We start from the raw sequence: 19,127 nt of genomic DNA, 5'->3' as shown, positions 1-19,127 counted from the left end.
CACAAGCTGGCTAGTATAACTATCATAAATTGACTCTTCGATGTAGAGAATAAAATATGCATACATTTAAAGACCGGAAAGAAGCATCAGGTGGTTCTTCGTGCCGTATTTTGCACACCCAAGTGTGAAAAGTTCGTGTAATGCAATTGGTGTATTTTCTAAAATTTTCCTTTTATTTCGGATCTTTCCTTCGAGGTTTCAGCAGCAGAAAAATATTTAATGTATAGTACTCTAAACTAACTGTTCAATAAGGCATTTTGATTCGATTATTAATATTTTAAAAGTCCTTTCTAATCACATTTTCTTATTTTTTGTGTAACTTTAGTGTAAAATTAGAAAATATAATCAGAAAACAAGAAAAATGTCAGTTTTTGGTACTCATATCTAGTCATAAAAGTGAAATAGAATGAGTACGCGGAGATAAAATAAGTTGTCAAGCCGATGGAGAACATATAAAACCAGTACTAGTTCCGTCATAAAGTTTGCAAAGATATAATTCGTTGTTTTCTACTGAACAAAGACTGTGTATGTTGAAGGACAGCACTGTCCAAAGTACTCAAATACTTTATATCTCAAGTTATAAGAGACAACTTTTCGGGTGTTCTTTTTGACTACAGCTGTGATCATAATTGCCAGGTTCAGGGCTGTATTAAAGATGAAAGTTTTCATTACTTCATTGTGTCTTATAGATGTTTTACATTTCAAAATTATGATATTGCAGATTGTTATTGAATTTTTAAAGAACTTAAGAAGAAAAATGAGAAGTGTAAAGAAGTTCCTCAACAACTCAGAAACTAAACATGCGTAGAATACAATAAAATTTTGTATATTATTTTAGCAGAGACTATGTTGAAGAAACAATTCATACATAACTGGCACATTAACAGGGTTCCCACAGACCTGGAAAATGAGGGAATGTCTGGGAATTAGAGTTTTGTCAGGGAAAGTATTGAAAAGATTTTTAATGTCAGGGACATTATTGAAATTTCTTTAGTGTCAGGGAAACTAAGTAGCCGTTCTCGATAATGAAGGCAACTTCCAAGTAATAAAGCTATTTGGAACTTAGAGATCATTCAGTACAACAGTGTAGAACAATAGGTTACAGATGCATTAAGTTACATCAAGGTGTGTTGTGCCATGATTTGTGGTTCAGTTCTTAACTCAAGAGCTACAGCATCTTGAATCACTTAATGTAGACGGACTATGGCGTCTCTGACCTTCTGAATTGAAATACGTGCCTCTTTTTAGCTTACTTGAAAGACGAAGTTCTCAGTTCAACTCGTATATATGTTGCGTATGTTCAGATATAACTTTTCGATACAGGTGTACCGATTTTAGTTTTTTGTTTGTTTGCTTGAAAGAATATTTTCCGGTTGACCTACATAAATTTCATGAAGGTCTAACTATAGTCTTCGGAGCTAGAGCATGAAACTTCCCAATAGCTGACAGTGTTCATACCATAATTGTATGTATGATCACGCATAATTTCGTCATAGGCGCACCAATTTTGTTGATTTATTTTTTGTTTGAAAAAGTGTCTTCTCGCGGTTGTTTCATATAAATTTCATTAGAGTCTGATGATAGTCATTGGAGCTAGACCGTGAAACTTTTCAAAGGTTGATAGTGTCAATATCGTAATTAATTGATTTTATTGTGTGCATTCTCACGCATTACTTCAGCACAGATATAGTGATTTTGATTCTTATTTTAGTTTCAAAGAGTATACTTTCTGGCAGATTCCATATAAATGTTATCATGATTTAGTGACAGTCTTTGGAGTTGGACCGTGAAACTGCTCAATAGCTGATAATCTTTATATTTGATCACGCATATTTCCTAAGACGACCCATTTTATAGGAAGTTAGTGCCCTACCTCTAGTTGAGGCATCTATCTAAACTAATGGTATTACGAAAAAGTGGAAAAATTAAACAAATCTTTATCACGGAAAACAGTTTATAAAAATGTGTGGTAATTCTGATTAATTGTATTTTTCCTGCTCAAAGTACTGCAAAATTCTTAGCGAGGCTGTTGTGTTCATGGAAATCGTCATTAATATCATAACGATTGAAAACAAGAATTATAATCCTTCACAAAAATAAACCTCGATATGGCGCCCGAAATGAGACGTTTGTTTCTCCGTCCGTCTAATATATTCTGTGACGATCGTGTTCATAATACAATTATAATTACTTTCAATTGAGATAATTTTTGTGCTTTCGTACGCTCATGTATGAATTATTATAGTAATGGTCTGTTACAGTTGTGCATTCAGGAACCTAAATAAGTATTACTCAATTGTAGAAAATATAGAATCATGTTATTTTTAAATTATTATGAAATAAAAGCGAATATTACAATTAATATTATACTTATTTACGAACCAGTGATAAGTAAGAAAATGAGAGTTTGTTCAAGTACGATAGCATAGAGATTTAATTGCAGACGAGGTATCAATTACTTTCTTCATGTTTCTAAGCTGTAATAATTTGGATTGTTTTAATTGCAAGTTTTTACGTAGACTTACTGCAAAATTAGACTCTTTTTGAAACGCAAGATTGTGTTCCTCTTTACGTTAACACCAACTATTATTGCTTAGAAGGCAGTAAAATTGAAACACGAAAAAGAAAAAAAGTGCTATTTAGAGTTTGTGAAATTTAAATTGACGATTATTTGTTCAGAGTGATTTTAGATAACATACGTATTGTTACTCTACGAAGCCACGTTGACAAAGTGGCGCACAGTGGTTGGAATGACGAGAAAATGCGGTGAAACTACTTGAGGACATATTGAAAGCGTGTTTTTGTCGATATGGTACTTTTTTGAAGGCACATTAGGCTATTTTCGATTGTTCTGCTGTAATGTGAATAATTTACCGTGTATGGTCAGTGATGCGGGTTGCCTATGTAGGTGGCGAAAAAAGTCAGCATTTTCAAAATCAGGTTTACAAATACCATCTTGGGTCGTTATGAAAAAGAACTTATGGTAATGTTACTAAAATTGTAGTGTAAATATCTCATTATAAACAAAATAAAAATGTTTTTGAACAGTAACGAAAAACTGCATATAAACATGAACAATGAAGTTAACGAAAAGTCAGTCCGTGTGAGAAATGTTTACAGAAACGAAACTCTCTTGCAACATGCATATTTGAAAGCAAAACAGTGGAAGTTGTCCAATGAAATACAATAAAAAATCTCAAAATTCGATTGTGAAATTATCACTTTCAAAAGTCTCTGGTGCTCAAACATGAGATTGGCGATGGCTATTTAAAAGTTGTTACATTTCATTCGGCATGTTATGATTTGGGGCATTCTGAGTCTGAGCGATGAAATTATCGGGTCAGACGATGACAAAAACTGTGTAGCAAGTCTAGGTTTGTACCTTTCCTGGACTTTTTCCGGCACCATTTCCCGCGATACCTGGAGAAGTCTTTTCGAGGCTTCTGAGCTTCTTCACTTAGCATCTCTATTGGGAGAGGAGCTACGCATATAATAAATCCTCTAGCGATTTATCGTGTGCGCGGTGACTTGTCTAAGTGGCAAGACGACATGACACAACGAGACTAGCTGTCAGTCTGTGAGATTTGAGCGCGCTCCCAGTCTCATTAAAGCTCACTTTGTTTGCCAGGAAGCATGTAGTAGCACCTAATTTTAACAAAAATCATTAATTGAGAGACAACAGAAAATATTAAAATGAAAATGAAACCTTGGACTTCTAGGAAAATTTTAGATGTCTACAAATATATAGCACAGCTTTGACTTTGAATATAGTGTTGTAAAAATGTCCCTAGTGCGCATACGAAAAACCTCAGAGGCTTTAAAGGATTGCTATTGTTCTGATCAACAATACCAATATTTAACATTTCATGACTATCAACATACTTAAGAGTAACAGTTCCGTCATACTGCCACACATGAAAAGCATTTGTACAAGGACAGGTGTTTTTTCATGAACGAGTGATGCCAGAATGAAACACAGATTTGTTCTATATAGAGTGGACATTCCCCTACTAAAAGACTTAGACGTTCGTTTCAGTGATAGAGTTCATTTTTGGGGTTTTGTCCAGGTTTTTTGCTATTTCGACCACTGTGCGGCGCGTGATTAATTTGTATACAAAAACTAACAAAGCATATCGGTTTACGTATTTTTTAACTTCTATATTTTGACCTTTATATTTAAATGTTCAATGCCTATACATATCACAATTGTGCAGGCTACATATGTATAATCATTTGACAGAAATACATTATTTTTGGTATTTTTTTACGTCCTTATTAATTTCTTACAAAGCACATTGTAAGAAATGTTCTTAGGAATGTGTAAGTGATTTTTCTCTTCCTCATAAATTTCGCCTCGCATTTGCCAGATTTAAATAAAAAGAAATCAGAATTTCAATAAGAATTTCAGAGATATGATTATTTTAATTATCCCTAGCTTTTAATTTTTTCTTTTTTGATATATGTGATTCCTCCTTTTACATATTCAATCAACATATGTACGAACTGCCATTTGCATCCTATGTACAACAGTTCGAATAACAGCTTTAAGAATTGTGACTAATAAAGATTAAAGTTTATTTTCGTTGATGTTATTGAGGAAATTTTCATTTCATAACAGTTCCTTTCCTTAATTTTCAGAGTCAACAACCTGGTGGTGACGCTGGTACCTATACTGTGTCTGAAATTACGAATAAGCCTGTTAGCACTGCTGTAAGTAGTGGTATAATCGTATGTATGATTTCGATGCAATGTTTATCGTCATTTCTGTGTTTGTTTAATTTTAATTTAGTAAAATAGAAGTAGAGTCCGCGTCTTGGTTGGTATGATTTGGATATTTGTATTATTTCTCTATTAAGAAAGTTCTCTGCTTACCGAAGGGAAATCTTAGAATGGTTAGATGAGAATTCAAATCTGAGATCTCTTAAACTGTAGTGCAGTCAGAAGTTTGTTATGAGGAGGAGGGACGAGTTAAAGTCTGGTCTGTTATCGTTTTATTTTTGGTTATCAAAAAATTGAAGTCTTAGGCACTAGAAATGATATATGAATGTTTGCCGTTTACAATGTAAAAAAATTTCCTTCAATTTTACCAAAATTTAAAATACTTGATTATTCAAAATAAATTACAATTTTAGTTTCATCTTGTTTTGAATAATATCAAGAAAATTTTTTAGACAAAACATAAAATTTCTATATAGTCTTCTAGTAAGTACAATACATTAGTATGCAAAATAGTTAATGTTCATAGCCTTCCTTGTTGTTTACGATATCAGGATTATTTGAATATGCATTCTTTGACAATGAGGAGCAAATCAATAACAGTGACTACCTCACTAGGTGGAAAAATTGAGGATGATTCTTTGATTTCCGCTATACTTTGAAAAAAAAAAAAAAAAAAAAAAAAAAAGAAAAGGAGGGGAGAGAAACTGGTGACCATCTTTACAAGTAAGGAAATTAATTGTTGTGAATTTTTACTGGTCTTACTGGGGAATATTAATAATACTTGTTTATGACGATCGAATATTAATATTTGATACATATTTATATTTTCTAATTTGTATTTTAATATTTATGTACAGATCTTGTTCGAAGTAGTGGCCTGTGCAGTAGTGTTCCAGTTTATTCCAGAAAGACTGGAAGAAGGAAGTCGTGTGCCTCCTTACTACGATAAACTTAATTCATGGGTAAGTACCGTTCTTTGATTCTTTTCCTTTAAAAAAAAAAAAAAAAAAAAAAAAAAAAAAAAAAAAAAACTGGTTGTTGTGAATGAATTCCAAAACTTCGTATAGCTTTGTGTACAGAGGTGGTTCAGCCTACGTTTGGCCGATTTCGTTCCTTCCCCCTCCCGGGCAGAATGGACTCACCCGACCTGGCTCGTGGCGTCCTGCAGTGTTGTGCAGTGGCTTCCTGGGAACGGAGTTGTATTTCCGCGCGGACGACAATAACGCACAAAACAGGACCATTGTTGTGAGTGTTGTGTTAAATTTATTTCCAACTGTGTGGGTTTCTGCTCTGTGACCAAAATGCCGCCCAAACTAAGCCGGTTTTGGGAAGGCTATGTTGCGACTCTTTATGACGCCCACTTTAGTGATTCTGTCATTAGAAAACAGTGCAAGAAGAATGGTTGCAACATCAGTTTAAGTGGAATAAAAAATGTTATTAAAAAGTACAAGGGCAACGAAGCTCCACCATTTGGATCACCAACGAAGTTGCCAAGGAAGCGGGAATGCACCAAGGCTACCTCCACCATGCAGAAGAAACCTCGCAAAATGGCAATGCAAGAAAATCCGCCAACACTAAGGTGTATGGCTAATCGTCTTGACGTGTCTTTGGGGACTGTGAGCGGGACGTTACACCATCAACTCAAGCTGGAGAAAGTCATAAAAGCTCGCGGCCATCTTCTCACGGATGCCCACCAAAAGGAACGAAAGTGTAACGCTCGGAAGCTGCACGAACGGCATCTGGCAAAACAAAGGTGGATGTACGTCGTAACGCTCGATGAAGCATGGATTTACCTTTCCGACTGCGGCAAACCGAGAGCCATCATGTACCGAGAGAAAGGCGTCAAGAACTTCAGAAGGTGGGTCCGTGTCTGTAAAGAATCCTTCCCAAAAGGGTTTATGGTCGCTACTGGCTACTATTACCGAGGTAAACTGAAGATTCGTAGGGTGGCGAAGAACTGCAAAATAAATTCGCAGTATTTTCAGGAGCAGATCATGCGGCCGATCTACAAGCATGAGATTCCAACAATGTATGGAAATGACGCCAATCTGGTGCGCATTTACATGGACAAGGCCTCATCACATACCTCACGATCGTCCCTCGCATTCTACAGGGAGATGGAGGAGGCAAGTGATATACAAGTGATACCTTTCAATGAGGTACCTGTTGAATCTCCAGATGCAAGTCCTATGGACTATTGTGGATTTGGATTGCTGAAGCGGGCTTTGGGAAAACGGCGTGTAACAACTGTAGAAGGACTTTGGAAAGCTGTGCAAAGGGAATGGGACAAGATTCCCCTCCCAGTTCTCCAGAGAAGCCTATTACAGTAGAAATTACGCTGTCGGGCTATTGTTAGGAACCAATGGAAACACATTGAGCACTTACGGACCTGGCGCCATGGATTCTTCTAAATTTTTAGGTAAGTCGAAATTGGCCAAATGTAGACTGAACAACCTCTGTATTAGTAGTCATTTTAAGACTTTTGGTTCATATATACACGTGAGGTAAATAAAAGTGGCCCGAACGAGTGGATATGATTGGACATGAACGTATGCATGGAACCACACCATGTGTACGCACACAAACAGTTTATATTTTAAAATGTATCTCATGAGTGGTAGATTTCATTCCCTCATGGCTATATAGTTAGCTTACGCACCTTTGGGGAGGGAGACCCGGGTTCAATTCCCGGTGGAAACTCGTATGGTTCGAATCCCACGAAATAGGTCCACATTTTAGAGACGTTTAAACTCTAAACTAACCCCAAAAAATAAATAAATAAACGTATTGCCACGTTTTTGTTTGTTTCAATCTAACATTGTTTCCTCTCTATAAGTTGTACAGATTGACATGTGAAGAGGACCACAATGATACAGCATTGCCAATGATGACAGTGATGTAGTGTTGCTATTTCGTGTTGAGGGAGGAGGTAATGTATATATATATACACAGTACCTCCTCCCTGAACACGAAATAGCAACACTGCATCACCGTCAATGCTGTGTGTGTGTTTGACAGAGAGGGAGGGATAATTGATCACGTAAAAGCAGAAATCAAAGTACGACTTGTCATCTTCGTGGACATCGGTTTTAAAACAGAAAAACAGCTGAAAGAACTGAAAGCATCCGATAAAGATGTACTAACTTTCAGGTTTGACTGTCGAACACAAATTGGGCACAATCAAGAAGATCGTGGAAAGGAGCTCTCTGAAGTACAAACTGGTACGTTCTCTGTTAGCTTTGGACCCCAGGCTACAAAAGAACAATCCAGAGCTTGCTCAAACAAGGATGAAACGCATCGTACGAACTCGGTTTAAGCGTAACAAAATATCTGATTCTGTAGCTGAGAAAGCAAAGTGTCAATTTATGTCTTTGTGTACTGAAATCCAGGGGTCTCTTCACTTCAGAGAATACGAAGAGAAGATGGCAGCATCAGGTTAGATGGCTTCTTTGCAAAGGTAATGTCCAAGAAATAAGAATATTCTGACTTGTGACATGTTGTGAAAATATGTTTAATTTTATCCCACGGCAATGCTTCAGTGGAAGGCAGGCTCTCAGTCAATAAGACACTTATTGTAGAAAACCAAATCAAAGATTCTCTGGTAGCACTGATGCGGGTGCATGATGCAATTATGTACTGTGGAGGTATGGAATTTGTTCCTGTTGATCGAAGAATGTTTCTCTCAGTTTGTTCAGCTCGGAGACGTTGTGATGAATACCTTAAACAGAAACGAATCAAAAGCGCAGATGAAATTAAAATCAAAGGTGAAAAAAGAAAACTAAGTGCTGAAGTTAAGAAATTGGAAGCAAAGAAGAAATAAATGTAATTATGTGACAAACAAGAACAAGATGCTTTCATAGAACAAATTCAAGAACTGAAAACAAAACAAAATTCTGTTTAAACATGTAAATGTGAGGATTAACGTCTCAGAGTTGGCCGTGGCAATACTAGGACTGATAGTGGGCTGCAGTGGCTCAGTGGTAGAAAGTTCACCTCTGGTGCATGGAGTCATTGGTTTGATTCCAGCTCGCTAGTACTGTATTCCAATTTCTCCAAGTGTGCGTACTTGAGTCGTACTGTAGTTAGGTTCGAAGCAAATTTAATTAGTAAAGCTAATTTGCAAGAATGAAATTCGTAGCCTTAGAATTGTATGAAATTTTATGAAGTATACTTATCAGTTACTTTTGTATCCTAGCTCGGACAAATTCTTCAGCGAGACGCCTCCCAAGTACCTATTGAAATATGTGAACTTGAAAGCAGTGGTGTAGTTCTTCGATATTGTCCATTGGAAATGGGAGCCGAAAAGTTTCCAACCGTGGAAGAAATGGAACAGTTTGTAGGGTGTTTAGATCAGCAGCTGGTAAGTTATTATTATTTTGTTCCTGCTTTGTCTTATTTCCCCCCTTTTTAATACTTATTTAGTTAGCAGATTTCCAGATATAGCCTTCGAGACCAATAGAAATCTATATAAATAAAATGAAAATAATCTTGTTTATAATCGCATTACGGAAAAACGGCTGAACCGTTTGTAATGAATTTTTGAATTCAGTTACCACTTACCTCGAACTTGGTTTTTATCATCTCAACTTTAATTAAAATGTGTATTCTAAGCGAGGAGGAGAAGTTTTAAAATGTATGCCAAAAAAGAGTATCTCATAAACTCTTCATTTCAGGAAGATAAAACTTAGTATATAAACTTCTCATTGAAAATAATTAGAGATGCCCTAACGTTTTCTAAAATTCCCTTCTTGGACAAAGAAGGGGTTTTTCTTCCGATTCTAATCGATTTGTGTGTCTCATCATCACGGGAAACGGTTGAACCATTTGAAATAAATTTTCGAACATAGTACCCACCTCGAACTGGATTTTTATCGTGTTACTTTCATTAAAATGTGTATCCTATTAGATGAAGAGGAGGGTTTAAAATGCATGCCAAAAATAAAGATCTGATAAGCCTTTCATGTTAGAAATATGAAACGTGTTGTATATAGACTCATTATTAAGAATAAATGGACATATGTTCCAGCCTTTTTAGTAATTCCGCTTCTAAGGGTGGGGAGAGGAGTCATTTTCTGTAATATTTTAATTTCTCACTTTCCATTCATAAAATGGCGAAAGTTACGAAAGGCTGAACTGTTTAAAATGAGTTTTTGAACAGTTACGGTGTTTTATGTATTCATTTAATTCTAATACGCACTTCTATTATTAATTAATTGGTACAGCCACGTTAACAGGGATTTACATTTCGATTGATCTTCTGAAATCGATACAAAAGACATAAAATAGGCGAGATTGCTTTTTTCCTCTCAGATTGACAACTGCGTTGAATAAGATCTATACGCAATACAGTTTCAGTATACCTTTGAAACTTCCCAAAACCTTAGAAAAAATGTTACCCAATTTAAGAGTTACTAAACGGATCTCAATGAAAAATCGGGTATTTATGAAATAAAATGCAGTTATTAGGAGAGTTACATAGGCAAAACTGAAAAAAAATCGAAAGACCCGTGTCAAGGAGCATATTAGGGATTCAAAAGCGGAGAGCCCAATGTTAGGGTCTGTCAAAATATCTAAAAGAAATTCAACACAAGGTAGAAGATTCAGAAATTTTAATTAAGGGCCAGAAATGAAGTAGAGAGAGACGTACTTGAAAATTTATTTGTTCATTAAGAAAATCAAAATTAAATTTAGTAGTTAACCCTAAGTACTCGCGCAGGGTGTTCACAGACCTCCAAACAGGCAAATTTTGTATTGCTAGCCAGAAATCCTGATGAAAAAATATTAGAAAATGTCTCAAAACGAGTACAAAAAATCTATTTGCAGCGAATACTTTTAAAAACATGTCTAGTTATGCTACAGTGTCTTAATTATTTTTAAAAAATATTTTTTATTATAAAATACTAATATCAATTTGGGGATCTATTGGACCCCCGCGTGAGTGCTGCTGTCACAAAAAACGGCGCGAGTACTTACAGGTTAAATGATGAATGGGAAGCAGTAATTACAAAATCCCAACAGCATTGCCATAACAACAAAAATACCAGCACGAGCTGGCTACCTTTTAACAAAAGATCGTACAAATCAACTCCGCTATATTGCAACTTGCATCACCACCATTTGACGTGTGATCGTTAAATTTGATAGTGTGCTTCAGCACCGCTCTTCCCATAGTAATTCTATTCCATTGTATTCTCTGATATTTTTATGTTTCTTCTTCGTGTTTTTATCCTCCGTGACCAAGACTCTGGGGGAGAGTCAAAAGCTCGGGAGTACAAGTACGTTCAGGAATTAACGTAAGGAGATCTGTAAGTAGAATGCTAGAATTCCTGAGCGTGGTTTTCATTGTCTGAAAATCAAAGTCGTTGATCAACTGTTGACGAATTTTGAAGAAGTGTAAAATGCGATTGATGTGTTGCGAAGTTTGATAACATTTTTTCTTCCTTCTTTCTTCCTCGAAAATAGAAACGTTTGTTATCTCGTTTGATTCCTATGGAGGTATATTTTCCATTATCTTACAAAGCAGAGACATATGATCTTAATCTATTAAAAACTACCGTATATTTTCATACTATAGTTGATTCATGCTTGGTGAAGAATAGTAAATTAAGAATTCTATATACTCTTAAATAGAAGAACCAGAGTGGTGGTTTCATGCGATATGGTAGCACTATCAAACAATATATAAACAGTATCACACACAAAATAGCAACTTGCAGCTGAAGTTGTTTTCTACGGGCTGGTGAGAAACCGGGAAATGAGAAGACATTTCAGATGTGGTTGAGTGCTTGTTTCTCAGTTGGCATACTTCAAATTCGGATACGTATCTGTGTTTTCAACTAACGGTATGTAACAAAGTTCTGCGCATTATCTTTTGCCTCCGCCTGTGCAACGGAATATCATATTGGTGAATCATTCTTTTTTAGGAAGTCCTTTTCTTTCCGTAGTTGTATCTGGATTCTTTTTCTTTTTTCAAAACTGATTCAACAAAGGGTGATATTTTTAAAATTTCAGGTAATCTTTTGTTATGTTTCTTCTGTTTTATTTAAATCGCCTTCCATTTTCTTTACAAATCAGTTTCTCATTTTCAATATCTATAGAGGTTTAGTCATTTATATTGAACCAAATTTGAATGTGCTGTTTACCTGAAAACCTAGTTTCCACCACCGGTTATATTAGATCTGCAGACTACCTCTACGGACAATTGCCCGGCATCGGGAGTTTTCACTGCACGAGACTGCATTGCGGCTGGACTATAGGTATTGCATCCCGCTCCTGTTTATAGGCTTTCCACAAGCCGGAGACAATGCTGACTCGACGATGAGACAGGTGCACTTAAGGACTCGGAGAGCACAGTAATCCGTTGGGCTGACATCTGGTCTCTTCACAGGGATGTCAGAGTAGGGAATTGTCAAAATTCCAGTTTCCTGTTCCATACGGCGATAGAATCCATCGATGTTTTTCCGCCGTGTGACTGGATGACTTCTCTTGGTGCAACTCAATCTGGTTGACGTCTTGTCCGTTCAATTCTGAGATTTCATGCTGGTACATTTCAGTCAGGACATGAGTCTGGTAGAAAGCAGCATTGATTTTGACGTTTCGCTCCATTTTCCGGAGACGCAGTTCGCCCCTATACGAGAAGTCAAAAAAGTCAAGAGTCTATATGTAACGACACGGACTTTACTATAGTCTATAAGGTAAATCCATGTCTCACCAAGGGTAACAACAAACTTCCACCGATCACTCGCAAGATAACTTCATAGGGCTTCATACGGTTTCTTTTTCGATCAGCTACATAACACTGGTTCAGGCCATGCACACTACTCTTTCGAACGACCGTGAGGCCTAATCCCTATAAATGGTGCGGTTGATTGTCGCTTGCGGCATGTGCTGGCTGTGTGTGAGGGATTTTCGGAGATCGCTATACGCCGAAGTACATGCAATATTGGCCGGGGTCCTCTTCACGGGAGGCCAGTTTCTAACTCCTCGTGTCGATGTGGTGTGCCTAGGACAGTGTCGCATATTTCAATGATTCACTTGGCATGAATGGGGCCGCGGTGGCTCAGTGGTAGAGCGTTCACCTCTGGTGCTTGGGGTCCCGGGTTCAAACCCTGCTCCCGACAAGTGAACTTTGTTGTGAACAAATACCGTGTGCGTGGGTTTTCTCGGGATTCTCCCGTTTCCTCCCACTTTCTTCATTCCACCATTTCATGCATCTGTCACTTGGCATGACCTGCATGAAAATTACACACACAACACATTTCCATGATAAGTGACGCATGCACGGTACAGTTCCGTATTGCCTTTGGTTCAATATAAGTGAATCAACCTCTGTATATCATTGGATACTATGGACATGGATTCCTGTATCTCCTTTTGTATCAATATTGATTTTAAGTAGGTGTTATCAAATGTCTAACGTTACATCTACTAGGATATCACATTCTATAACGCAACCGATGGATGCCCCGAAGTCAAGCTTACAACAATACGAATCTCATACACGCTTAGAAAACCTCTTAAGTTAATACCCATATCTAAAAAGAATGATGACAAATTTAATCGATCCTGTTTTCCCATAACGGTGTCTCCAAGGCGCTAGGGAAACAGGTGCGTAGTTAATGGTAAAGCGTATCCAAATATAATAAGGTTGAATCTCACAAACTGCAATGCTGAAAGAAAGATTTTTAGCTATCGGAGTTTTTCCTCAAGTTGGCTACACTGACTATCACTTTTAACACCAAAGTGTTTAGATAAACCAGAAATCATTTAAAAGCAACAAACAAGGGAAATAAAATTGAAAGTTAAAAAGAAATGAGTTAATTTAGAAAGAAAAAAAATTCTGATGGTCAATGTAACCGTACTTTGACTTCTAAATACAGAGCAATTTGATGTAACTTCTTTTAAGTATGCAAATACAGGTTAAAGAAACAGGTATTTTTTTTAGAAATGATAATCACCGAAATGCTTTTGTCTTAACATTAAATAGACTTTTAATAAATTTACCGAGAAATAAGTTTTTACAAAAATAAACAAGAAAGCTAATTCAAATTACGTGTGAAAGTGATGAAATGAATGAATCGGATTTGTTGAGCATGAATCCGATTTTCGACTGTTTTGACAAAGTGATCTTATTACTCGTAACACATTTTTAGCTGAAGAACGCAATGTTTAGGTTATTCAATTTTACAGAAAAAATAGCAACAATTTAATACTGCTTATTGAATTTATCATATTCCAAACTTCATAATTACTGTTAACGTAGTTTTACAGAAGAAAATTTCTATCAAACTGAATATTAATTAGCAACCTAACTTGTGATATGATTGCTTGTTTTCCCCCCAGACATGAACAATGATTATGTAAGTTACTTATAATTAACACCTTTTTTAACAAGAAAAGAAAAGGAAATAAGTTCAATAATCGGATTGATGAATGAAAGAAATAATAATTTTGTTTGCTTGCAAGACTTATGTAGGAGATATATTGAGAAGTGATAGAATGTTTTGCGAAAAATTAGTGCACTTGTCTCTAATTAACTCTTATGAGTGTATGCTATGTTTAATATTAAAAGATTTATGACTTCCTTTACACAATCGATACACAGCTTTATACACATACTATATAATAGAAAAATAATGCAATAAAATAAAAATTATCACACAAAAACTAACTACACACAGATATTATACTCAAATATAATGCCCAAACAATAAGGTACTATTATTGGCCAATTGATTAAAAAAATACTGTCGACACTTTTGATTATCTCAATGATTCCTTCTTTTGCCCCCCCCCCCCAAAAAAAAAAAAGTTTCTCCATAGCTATGGACCCCATCTGCGCTCGTTGAGATACCTCTGAAAACAATTTTACTCGAGTGTCTTAACTTGTTTACATTATTTTAGGAATTCTTAAGATATTACGCGATAAGAAAATATACACTTATTTGTCTACAACTTGCTTGAAATAGCATGACTTTGGAAATTCCTTAGCAATAGTTACTTTTAATAATAATAATAATTGACGATTTACAATAAAATGATATTAAGCTTGCTTGATGCTTTAGCACCAATTTCCTTAGCACAACCTAGACAAAAAAATTAAAATCTGAACAACTATATTTTTACGCTAGATTATGATTTTATCAAGATGGAAGTTATACTATATGCAGACATCTTACACGCAATTTATATTAAAAAAAGGAAAATTACTCACATTTGATATTAATAAATATTCAGTTACATATTAATGATTGTAATAACACCTTCCAGAATTTTAATATTAACAAATGACAATTTCAAATAAATGCACGATTAAATATTAAATCAAAGTGTGTGGATTTCACCAGTAAAATAATCAAAAATTCATTGTAATAATTCAAGAATTAAATTAATAATTCCTAAACCAATAAATTAATTTTAGAAATGCAATCAAGGCATTCTCTATATCTTGAAAAAAAAAATAAGTTCTTAAAATTTACGGATAGGTCCGTATAAATAAGCAATGCTCCGAAGTTTTTTTCTTTTAAATGTAGGTATGGAGAAGATCGCGAGTCCCGGAAATATTGGCCTCTGTTTTTCCTCAATAAAGAAAATATTAGAACTGCTCATCCTACCTTATGAAGACTTTCCTCGTCCGCTTATATATCCACCTATATGAAAACTGCACTTTACTTTCCTGAGTACCACAGTGGTTCCTAGTATCCATTTCCAAGTCTTGCGGCAGCGTCTCCCGCTCAGTTTCCTGGGTTTAATTCCCGGAGAAGAAGTCCTCGTCTGCCTGGAGCGTCTATCTCTTCTTATGGTAGGCCATCTGTCTCGGTTGATGGGCTTCGAATTCGTGTTTTTGTCCCTCTCTATTTCCATGGTGTTGGGATGCAGCGATACGTGAACTTACAAGTATTTATCCATTTGCACGAAAATCTTCATTAAAATAACACAGTTTTTATCAAGCACGACAGCACCACACCCTTTTGCCTATTCCTTTTTCACTTATTGCATTTCACCTATTTCACTTTTCCGATGCAAGCAGCTCACAGTCACCAAAATCACTTAGTTCAAATAACAATATGAAGCGTCACAATTAAATAATAATAATAATGAGATGACCGTAATAACGTATAAAATATTTACAAAAAATCGATATCGGACCGTAGTTGTGGAGAAAGTGCGAGCACTGAGCCGGCAGCTAATACGGTGTTAGCCTGCCATGGTTATCGTATAAAATACTTTTAAAAAAATATAAGTATACCCGATTGTAACATGGTGTACTATAGATGTTCTCGGTACGAAAGACGATCTTGGAGTGTTCTCGTCCTCTGCTGAGGCGTTTTTCGAAGTTTTCTAATATGTATATATATATATATAGACGCTTCTTTTCTTCTCTTTGTGAAGTTTGAATTTTTGGTTCTGATTCGCTGTCGTGGGTCCGTGACACCATTTTCCAAAAAATCGGTTAATGGCGTGGCTTGGCTTTCTAGCGTCGTTTTGTTGCTACTACGTGATTTTGGTGAACTTCATATGCACTTGCGAAGATGCAAGATAAAAAACTTTTGGTTCCTGGTTGTCTGCTGCGTGAGATCCACAAGATTCCTTTTCTTATGCGCTGCGAAACTCTAGCTTCACTAACAATGGCAGTCCATTAGCGATGAGTCGAGAGGCGCTATGGTGGGTGGTCTTTGAGCGAGTAGAGGCAAAAGTTGAAGTATGTCGGTTTAAAACAACAAAGAAAATTCTCTACCTGCGAAAAATAAAGAATTCGTTTTGCAGAAAAAGGGAAACAAAAATAAAATAGGTTTCTTGAATTTCAAAATTAATTGAATTTATATATTTGCTTTAATCTAAATACATGACTAGTTAATCAAGTGTGTGCGAGTAATTGTCACAATCTATGAAGTTTTTGTCTGTGAACACGAAACCATTACTGCAGATCTGTATAGTGGTGAACTTCATGAAATGCACCGCAGACTTGTCTGCGAATATCCAGCAATTGTCAACAGACATAGTGTTCTCATGTTAACGACAATGCGCTCACATGTCGCTCAAAGAACAGTTTAGACTCTACAGTGCAGTACGGGAGTTTTATATAGCCTCGCTGCTGAAAGGGACGTTAAACTCAAAATCAACTTAACACTGTAGTGCATCTATGATACCTTCCCTTACTCATCGTATTCTGACGTCTTTCTCACTGATCAGCAACTCTTCTGGCGTCTTGATTTCTTGGCAGAGAAAACTTCCCTGATCACTGATGATGGAGCATGCTGCTAAGGACTTCTTCGCATCGCAGCCTCCAGGCTTCTTTCGGTATGGAATCCAGTCGTTGGCTAAACGATTCCAAAAATATGTGTAGACTGACTTTTCAATTGCACCAATCCAATACCTTCAATCGTTTCAGAGGCATGCTCGAAAATACAGCCGATCAAATTCTAATAGCCTTAGCTTAGATATGAAGCAGTAGTAAGTGTGATATTTTCTGTAAAAACTTCTAATATGAATTTTAATATGGTTTTAATGATTTTTTTTATTATTTTATTGTTTTACCTGTGAGATTCATGTCGTTCCAGTCGATTGTTTGAGTATAATTTGCTCAATTTGACGTTGGTTTGGCATCTTGAGGTGTAATAGTTTTAAAGTAACACTTCTTGTATCCAAAACAGGTTTCATCCCATTTACTAGAATAGTTAGACTGGGCTAGTAAGCAAGTAGATCAGGTAGACTGGCTAGATCTTTCTTCTATTCTGAAGCGTATACGAAAAACAAAAGGAAAGTGCAGGCATGGAAATATAAATTAACTGTTAGGATTAGGGATACTGCATATACAAGAACAGGGTAAATATAGCTTTACACAGCTATTGTACACGTCAATTAATATTACCGACAAAAGGCTTCGATTTATGTCAAAAAAAAAAAAAATCGTTACAGAGGAAAATAATAAGGGTGCAGTGTTCAAATGCCCTTAGTTCGAATATGAAGTCTCTCTTGGTAGAAACTTTAGTTATTCTTGTATGAGGAATGATCTTACGAAGTTTGGCTACTCGTTTTTGATATACTGTGTATATTCATATCCTAGTAAAATATTATAGCTTTGATTCAAACTGTAAGTGGGAGTTGCCAGAAGAGAGAGAAGCAGATCATTACCTGCTGCCACGTAAATGTTGTACTGGTTAAAAAGTGTCTATCAAGCCGTACTTTTAAGACATTTTTACCTGTCTTTGATCGCTATTACCCTAACAATTCACATTTGTATATTATGCGTTGGTCCTGGTATCGATATTAACATTTCATCTTGTCATTTTAAGTATATATCTTCACATATGCATGTATCCCAATGAACACTATTTACGCGGTATTCCTGATGATTTTGCTGTGAGGGCTGTCTAGGCAAGATTTAATATCTCTCGTAATTACTAGATTAGTATTTCCTCATTTGATGCATAGACTTGGATTCGATTCCTGGGCGGAGCTCATGTAGTACAGATACACCGTAAACTGTAGATTTATGTCTCACTTCTACCATCATAATCCGACAAATCATATAACTGCTATTTCTTATGTTTGCATGTTTTTAAAGATTATATGCTTCATTTTCCGTAGGACATCATCATAGCAACAGTTCGCCATAAGGAAACTTTCTCCCGCCTCGTTAGTGCCTCTCCACGACTAAAACCAGTGCAGATGCCACAGTGGGCAGGTCTTGGTGGTGTTCGCTATGTCCCAGAATCTTGGCCAACACCACAAGATGATCAGCTGACAGATCAAGCCAAAGAAGAACTGAATAAACTGAATACTGAGCTAGTTGAACGACTGAGAAGTACAGATGCAGCTTTCTCCATAGGTACAAAGAATTAATAAATTTTAATTTTCTTTTTATTCTTCCTGAGATAGTTCTCCTAGTTTATCGAATATAAAGTTCTAATTTGCCTCTCATATAATACAAGATCGAGTCTCAATGTCTTAGTTATTTAAGTTCTAACGAAGTTTGAAATTGGCTAGTTAAATTGTAAAACGTATGTTGCTCGTGATCATGAGTGCGCTGCTAATTGGCAGATGGCAAATGAAATATCAGTTGGCTGGTCAGGGTTCGTAAGTAGCGTGCAGCAATAATATTAAATGAATTCTTTATAATTATAGTTGAATGAAAGTCAGATATTTGATTTCCCCCTGTTTGCCAACAGAGTTGCCTGCTTAATATTGGTGTTACTCGTAACACGTGGAAATACTATGAAAGCGACATTTCCTGCCCCTAATCGGAGTACGTGCTATGAAACACGTTTCTGAATGATTTAATTTTGTTGCGATTTGCGTATTAATGTCGAATATAATTTTGGTTTGGGTATTTTACTTTGTGTGAACTATTCTACAACATGGAGAAACTAGGAGAACTTTACTTTTTATTAATTTGATAATTTTAA

General features: G+C 36.0%; 1 protein-coding gene across 1 annotated transcript in view; it reads left to right on the top strand.

The window, feature by feature from the left end:
* Positions 1-19,127, top strand: part of LOC145664514 (putative pyridoxal-dependent decarboxylase domain-containing protein 2) — a 118,804-nt gene that overhangs the window by 71,047 nt on the left and 28,630 nt on the right. Inside the window, exons 10-13 of the mRNA XM_081731250.1 lie at positions 4,639-4,710; positions 5,577-5,681; positions 8,915-9,079; positions 18,310-18,550. Of these exons, the coding sequence (XP_081587376.1) occupies positions 4,639-4,710; positions 5,577-5,681; positions 8,915-9,079; positions 18,310-18,550 (583 nt within the window). The remainder of the gene's footprint in view (positions 1-4,638; positions 4,711-5,576; positions 5,682-8,914; positions 9,080-18,309; positions 18,551-19,127) is intronic.

Source organism: Thermobia domestica, chromosome 11 (genome assembly GCF_964235325.1).
Source record: "Thermobia domestica chromosome 11, izTheDome1.hap1.1, whole genome shotgun sequence".
NCBI classification, from domain to species: domain Eukaryota; kingdom Metazoa; phylum Arthropoda; class Insecta; order Zygentoma; family Lepismatidae; genus Thermobia; species Thermobia domestica.
This window is presented reverse-complemented; position numbering and strand designations above follow the sequence as displayed.